Below are 8,037 nucleotides of genomic sequence, written 5' to 3'. Positions count from 1 at the left end.
AAACGACGTTGGATTTTTGGGGTACTTTAATAGTGTCAGTTGACCGACTCATTTCAGTTATAAACACCTCAGTCGATCGAACACTCTATTGGCCAAAAATTCAAAATGTTGACTAAGCCTTGGGCGACCAAACGAAATTGAATTGATTGTCCACGATTGACTGAACCTTAAAGCTGACTTTTTCTACTTGCCTCGGCCACCTGAACTTATAGTTCTAAATCACCCCGAGTGACCGTGACCGAATTATGAGGTGTGGCAGCTCGAACCATTCACCGAGTAATCAAAACCACGAAAGTTTGGAAAATCGCCTAACTTAGCCGACCGGTTGTTACCCACGGTCAACCGAACCCAAAAATTCACTTTTACTCTTTGTGAGTATTCAGGCGACCGACACTAAAGACCGGGTGACCGAACCTCTCAAGTTGCGGTCTTTTTAAATTCTAAATCAGGTTTAAAAATTAATTAAACTTTTTAATAATACCTAGCATGTCCCTAATGGTCAAAAATTTTTCAGACTCTATATATACCCCTTTCATAACATAGATTAATAACTTTGATTAGCAAATATTTTCTCTCAAATATTTTTAACCTCTTGTTAATCAAAGTTTCCCCAACTTATTTTTTATTGCAAAAACTATTTCTTGGGACAAATCTTTTACCCTTCAAAACTCTCTTTCATTTATTATTGTAAATCATTTTTACAAGAGAGTATTTTATTAGGGCTTTTATTTGCTTTGATAAGCACACACTCATCTTTTTATTTATTCTTGAAAATCATTCTTGAGAGAGTTTGCTTGATGTTTCTCCACTTGTTTCATCTTCATGAATCTTTTTTTTTTTTTTGTTTGGAGAAACTCATTTTTGGCTTGCCAATATTTTTGCACACTATTTTTCAAACTAAAGATCATACATATTTTTTCATGCAAAAATTTCTTTGAAAGCAAACCCTAGGTTTTCCCAATTTTTATTAAAATATATTTTTGGGAAAAATATTTTACTAGGGTTTAAATCTATTTAAGCACTCTTACTCTACTGAACATATTTTATATCATTAGAGAGTGCATTTGTTAGAGTTTAAACGTGTATATCTTTACTTGTATTTTCATAAACATATTATATGTATAAAAATATTTTTATTGTATCAATTGGGTTCAACTCAGAATTGAACTAGAGAGTTTCAGTCCCATAAGTGTGACTGATTTGGTTCAGCTTGAAAATTAAATTGGGGAGTCTCAGCCCTGTAAGTGAAATAAGTTGGACTCAGTCTTATAATTGAGTTGTGGTTTACCTCGCCCTGTAAGGAGAAGTTGTAACGGCTTCTGCTCCGCCCATTTAAGTGAGTAGAGTTAGTGGAATCCTTAGGAGGTATGCTCAAGGTAAGGACGTAGGCTAGTTTGGCTGAATCTCAATAACAAATATCGTGTGTGTGTCTCTCTTTATCTCATTTACTTTTTGCACCTTAACTTCCATATGTGTATGCTTGTTTATTTACTATTATAATTATTTGCAGGCACACATTTGAGTTAAATGAGATAGGTCACGTGTATGTTTGAACGTATAGTTTCATCATTTTTCAAACACACTATTATACTGAATGAGATTTTAACTGTAGTGAGTCGGTGTAAATGTCTAAATTAGTCAAAATATTATAAAACCCAATTCACCCCCCTCTTGGAATCACACAAATTCCAACACTTATCATATGTTATTCATCATAAACAATACATGTTCTAAAATAAAAATTATCAAAACAAAAAAATAAAAGCAGTCGAAGGGATCAATAATTTTTGGGTGGATGATTGTTCGTGTTGAAGATTAAACTTGAGAACAGTGGGATGGTGGCAGCAAAAATTTGACTGCAGCAGCTTCATCAACCGGCAGCCCACCTCCATTGAAGTTAAGCAAGATTTGGCCACCAACCTTACCAAACCAGCCACAATAGTTGAAGTTTAAATTCCCACCATTGTTGATTATTTGGTTTCTGTAATTGCTATAAATAGGTGAGTGTGTGTGCATTGTATGTGTGGTGTGTTGAGAGTGTAAAGCCAGTGAGAGAGAAAGAAATGAGAGTTGCTTCCTCTGTGTATTGTTTCTGATTGAAATAAATTGTTCTTGAATTTATCCTCATTGAGTTTCAGTCACAACCAGTGACTGAGTGTTCCTCTCCACCCATCAGTGGTATCAGAGCGTCCAGGTACGCTGGAATTTGCCAAACAGAGGCGAACAGAGGAGAAATTCAATTTTCTTCTCAGTTTTGAAGTTGCTCCAAATCCCAAATTGAGCCTGCCATTGTGCAATTAGACTCGAGACGATTCCAACGGTGGAAACTACGTCTCAAAAGGACACCCGGAGAGTCTACACGCGCTCCCACGCGCCTCCCACGAAGACAGTGCTCTCCCCACGAGTCGCACGCGCCGACGAAGACTCCGGCAGCCGGTGACACGGGCCTCACGCTCCCGCACGCGTCTTCTTTGCCCGATTGGCGAGATCCGACCCTGACATCGACCCGCAACCCGGCCCAGCGACCAGCAACCCGGATCCGTGCCCGAGACTTGACCCGCATCCGACCCGCCTCCCAGCAGCGGACACGCGGCACGAGCAAAGAATGCCACGTGGTGTAACGGGATCATTAACGCTGTTAAACGGCCGTTAAGTTAAACCAGTTAGTTAAAAATTCACCAGAATTGCCTATAGCCGGTTCAGTGATTTTTAGACCGGTTCTTTGCAAACCAAAACCGGTTCCTAAGGTTTTTCAATCTTCTGAATTTATTGGTGGCATTAGATTTACCAAAATCAGTCCCCATCTCTCTATTTTTTATATATTAAATTCGATGGCTAACGGTACTATCCAATCGGTCATTCCAAAATTGACTCGAGAGAATTATGACAACTGGTCGATTCAAATGAGAGCCCTTCTAGGTTCTCAGGATGTCATGGAAATCGTTGAAGATGGGTATAGAGAAAGCCCATCAAAAGAAGTCGAAGCAGCTATGCCCGATGCTCAAAGAACGACCTTGCGAGCCAATCGAAAGAAAGATTGCAAGGCAAAATCCATAATCTACCAAGGCCTTGATGAGGCCACGTTCGAAATCATTGCCTCCGTGAAGACATCTAAAGAAGTCTGGGACTCTCTCCATCGAACACACAAAGGTGCAGATAAAGTAAAAAAGATTCGTCTTCAGACATTGCGAGGTGAGTTCGAATCTCTCAAAATGAAGTCTACTGAATCCATTGCAGACTACTATACACGAGTAATGGTAGTATCAAATCAAATGAGAAGAAATGGAGAGATTCTCAATGACGAGAGAATTTGTGAAAAAATTTTGCGATCTTTAGATCCAAAATATGATTATATAGCTGTGTCCCTAGAGGAAACAAAAGACTTGGAAACAATGTCTGTAGAAGAACTTGTGGGCTCACTCCAAGCCCATGAGCAAAAAGTCAATAGAAGAAGTGATGATAAAGCACTGGAGCAAGCTCTCCAAACGAAGTTGTCCCTCACTACAGATAGATACGACAAAGAGGGGACGTCACAACAAGGAAGAGGACGAGACCGAGGATCTCGTGGAAGAAATTCTAGAAATTTTAACTCCAGAGAAGGTGGCAGAGGCAGAAGAGGTCCCACTAGAGGAGGACGAAATCAACAGAGCTATGTCCCACAAGGCAGAGGACAAGGAAGAAGAGGGGGATATAATAATCGCTCGAATGTAAACAAAAGAAACATTCAATGCTACAATTGTCACAAGTATGGACACTATAGCAATAAATGTTGGGGGCGACAACAAGAAAAGGTTAGCGAGGAGGTCAACCTTGCCGAAACTGATCTTGCAGATGGAGAGTCGTTGATGCTGATGGCACACAATGCAACTCCTCAGGACCAGAGTGTTTGGTACCTTGATTCTGGAGCCAGCAACCATATGACTGGCAGAAAGAACCTATTCTTTGAACTTGATGAGAAAGTTCAGGGGGAGATATCTTTCGGCGATAATTCTAAAATCCCAGTCCAAGGGAGAGGAGATGTTTTGATCAAACAGAAGTTTGGAGATCATGCTTACATCTCCAACGTCTACTATGTGCCAGCCATGAAGACTAATATACTTAGTCTCGGACAGCTCGTGGAGAGAGGCTATCGAATTAGCCTCAGTGATAAGCAGATGGTGATAATAGATGCTCGAGGAAAGCTTGTTACTCGAGTTCAAATGGCAAAGAATCGAATGTTTCCGCTTGCCATTCAACATGATACGCCAAGGTGTTTGAGCGCTATCATCAAAGACAAAGACTGGCTATGGCATCTAAGGTATGGGCATCTAAACTTTGAAAGTTTGAAACAATTGGGAAGCAAGAAGATGGTGAAGGGCTTACCCAATATCCATCATCCAAATGTGATATGTGAAAGCTGTATTTTGAGCAAGCAACATAGAAACAGCTTTGGAAAGCAAGCCGACTGGAGATCAACCATGCCGCTCCAGCTAATACACACAGATGTGTGTGGTCCACTAAGACCATTTTCGAATGGACAGAATCGATACTTCCTCACCTTCATCGACGACTACAGCAGGAAGACCTAGGTCTACTTCTTGAAAAGGAAGTCAGAGGTATTCGATAAGTTCAAAGAGTTCAAAACTCTTGTGGAGAAACAGAGTGGCTATGGCATCAAGTCACTCCGGTCAGATCAAGGAGGAGAGTACAAAGACGAAGCTTTCCTGGAATTCCTTAGACAACAAGGGATTCAGAAACAGTTCACACCATCATACACTCCCCAGTTGAATGGTGTAGCCAAAAGGAAGAACCGCACAATCCTTAACATGGCTAGAAGCATGTTAAAGGATAAAAATGTGCTCAAGAGTTTTTGGGTAGAAGCAGTGTTATGTGCAGTCTATCTACTCAATAGGTGTCCGACGAAGAGTCTTGATACAAAGACACCATATGAAGCCTGGAGTACTCACAAGCCCAGTGTGAGTCATCTTAGGGTGTTTGGCTCCATAGTCTACGCCAAGATCCCAGAAGCAAGAAGGACAAAGCTGGATGATAAAGGAGAGAAGTGTATCCTTGTAGGATATGGTGACAGCACCATAGGATATCGACTTTACAATCCCATCAACAAGAAAGTTTTTCACAGTCGGGATGTCATCTTTGAAGAAAATGAATCCTGGAAATGGGACTAGGCTGAATGTTCCAAAGATGCGGAATTGACACTTGAATGAGAAGAACCTACACAGACAAGAGAAGTGGCTATCGAGCCACAAATTCCTGAGCTGCAGACACCTCCACATGGTTCACCACAGAGGAATGAAGCTCCATCACCAATTGAGCGTGAAATCTCACACATGAGACCTAGAGGAGCTCTAAATCTAGCCGATCTGTATGAAAATACAGAACCAATGGAAGAATATGTTGCTCTAAACTGCCTGTTGCTAACTAGCGACCCAGTTAGCTTTGAGAAAGCTAACGAAGAAAACAAATGGAGAAAAATGATGGATGAGAAGATTCAATCCATCAAGAAGAACAAGACTTGGGAGTTGACAAATCTCCCGAAGAACCGCAAAACTATTAGTGTAAAATGGGTCTACAAGACCAAAAAGAACACTCAAAGAGAAATCCAGAGATACAAAGCAAAACATGTCGTCAAGGGTTACAGGAAAAAAGAAGTGAAATTGATATCTTGCAGAACGTATGATCGGATGACTAATATTTTCACAAAACTACTCAGGCATGATATTTTTGTAAGACTGAAGACAATGCTCGAAATGACAAAGTTAGGAGAATCAAGTTTAAGGGGGGATGTTGAAGATTAAACTTGAGAACAGTGGGATGGTGGCAGCAAAAATTTGACTGCAGCAGCTTCATCAACCGGCAGCCCACCTCCATTGAAATTAAGCAAGATTTGGCCACCAACCTTACCAAACCAGCCACAATAGTTGAAGTTTAAATTCCCACCATTGTTGATTATTTGGTTTCTGTAATTACTATAAATAGGTGAGTGTGTGTGCATTGTATGTGTGGTGTGTTGAGAGTGTAAAGCCAGTGAGAGAGAAAGAAATGAGAGTTGCTTCCTCTGTGTATTGTTTCTGATTGAAATAAATTGTTCTTGAACTTATCCTCATTGAGTTTCAGTCACAACCAGTGACTGAGTATTCCTCTCCACCCATCAGTTCGGTCATATATTTTCGAATATATTCACTGGAATAAAAAAATTGATTATAAAGTAATTTCAAAGTATGAAATAATGAAGGATGACTCTAAAATTATATTTATATAATTATTTTTAAAATTTTTGTAGTAAAACTATTTGTAATGTTTATTTATTTTCAAAATGATTATTATTTTGGATGAATTAGACGAACGCACAACGTTCCAAGAATAGACACCGTCGTAACGATCTCGACTAACTCTCAACTTCCTTCTACAAGCCTTGATGTGATCCGACGGTCACGGTTCACCCAATCACACTCCAACGCATCGAGTGTCGATATCTAACGGTCTACTGACCCCTGTGCTTCTCAAAGGACTTGATGGATAATTTACTTAAACCCCAGTGGCAATTAAATCCACAAAACTTTGCTGGGCAATAAATGGAAGAAATTTTCCACAACGAGAAGCTTCGTCATGTTCATCGCCTCGCAGCGACCTGTGGCTTGAAGAAGCTCTCTCTCTCTTTGAAGACGATGAGGTTGATCGCTTTCTTCCTCAATTCCATGCTCGGATGCTTCCGGCGGTCGACTCACCGATCAGATTCCACCGCAGCGGCGTCACCGCTCAAACAACCCGCCGAATGCGAGGATCTCGCGGCCATCTCCGTCGTGGCCTATGCATCGGATCATCCGTCGCCATTTGGCTCGCCGCCGGCGGATCCGGAGAGCTGCACCATATGCTTGACCGAGTTCGCGAGAGGCGACGTCGTGAGGGTGCTGCCCAACTGCAAGCACACGTTCCACAAGGACTGCATCGACCAGTGGCTGCCGTCGCGGTCGTCCCGTTGCCCTAATTGCAGGAAGCGAACGATAAAAAAGGAAGAACCGGCGAGGGGCGCTTGTAGCGCCGCCGGCGGCGGGAATGAGAGTCCGTACGTGTTGATTCTCCAGTTCGGGTTTGGTGCGCACCTGCCGGGTTACCTGTAAAATGGGTACTCCGCGTTATGTATGTATAATCAAGTATTATATTATCATTCAGAAAAAGAATATACAATTAGTAATCATAAAATATATTACTGGCTTTTTAAATTTTTCAGTTTGTATTTTTAGATTGGGAAATTTTTGGGCTGGTTGATGAGGCAACCGTGAGCATTATGTATGCAGAAGGCAGGGGATGGTTTATGGTTCTTTTCTGCGAGGAAGGGGAGAATTATGCTCCACTCTAGCCTTCTTTAAGTGGGTGGCAATTATATAATTTTGCGGGTGTCTTCTGTTTACAATTGCCACTGAACTGTAATTTAGTAATCCATAGTTCATCTCATCGAATGCTTTGTTCTTATTGTTGTTGTTTTTTTTATTTCTTTCTTTTTCGTTTGCCATTCGGGGACTTTTATTTTTTTAGCTAAGCCCTTTAATTTTTGGAGAGAGACACTGACTTTTTATAGAATTTGATAAAAAAAAAATACAGATCTTTATCTCTTTGCAATAACAAGGAAGGTACATATTTCATTGTGAAATCTCTAAGGAGATACATATTTTTTTTTAAAATCTTAACAGCACGTGCTTTTTATCATTCTTAAGAAAAGTTTGTGAAGCTTTTACAAATTTAGAAAATGCTTATGAGTTTTTTATCAAATTTTAAAGAGGTTATTTTGTCCTAATTTCTTAATATATACTATAAAATGAGGAAGGTTCTAATGGTTTAAAATATTTATTTATTTTTATTTATTTATTAATTTAATTTGATAATAAATTGATCAACCAAGGAATAAGAGCTTGGCCCATTCATGCGAATATAAGGTTGACTGGTCCTCCCCCATCCACTAGTCTCGAATAACAAAAAATGAAAAGAATACTCTCCCCTCTCACCCTCGCTGAACTTGTTTTGCTCTACCCTTCTCATAGG

General features: G+C 40.3%; 1 protein-coding gene across 1 annotated transcript; it reads left to right on the top strand.

Moving 5' to 3' along the window:
• Positions 1-6,569: 6,569 nt before the first annotated feature.
• On the top strand, positions 6,570-7,470 carry LOC131160040 (RING-H2 finger protein ATL74-like). The gene has a single exon (XM_058115330.1). It carries the CDS (start codon positions 6,573-6,575, stop codon positions 7,116-7,118), a length of 546 nt encoding a protein of 181 aa, XP_057971313.1. The 5' UTR covers positions 6,570-6,572; the 3' UTR covers positions 7,119-7,470.
• Positions 7,471-8,037: the final 567 nt, after the last annotated feature.

Source organism: Malania oleifera, chromosome 1 (genome assembly GCF_029873635.1).
Source record: "Malania oleifera isolate guangnan ecotype guangnan chromosome 1, ASM2987363v1, whole genome shotgun sequence".
Lineage (NCBI taxonomy): Eukaryota > Viridiplantae > Streptophyta > Magnoliopsida > Santalales > Ximeniaceae > Malania > Malania oleifera.
The sequence above is the reverse complement of the archived record's forward strand: the minus strand, read 5'-3'. Positions and strand labels throughout refer to the sequence as shown.

Coding starts and splice junctions, on each gene's coding strand:
- LOC131160040 (XM_058115330.1), top strand. CDS start 6,573: ATGGAAGAAATTTTCCACAACGAGAAGCTTCGTCATGTTCATCGCCTC.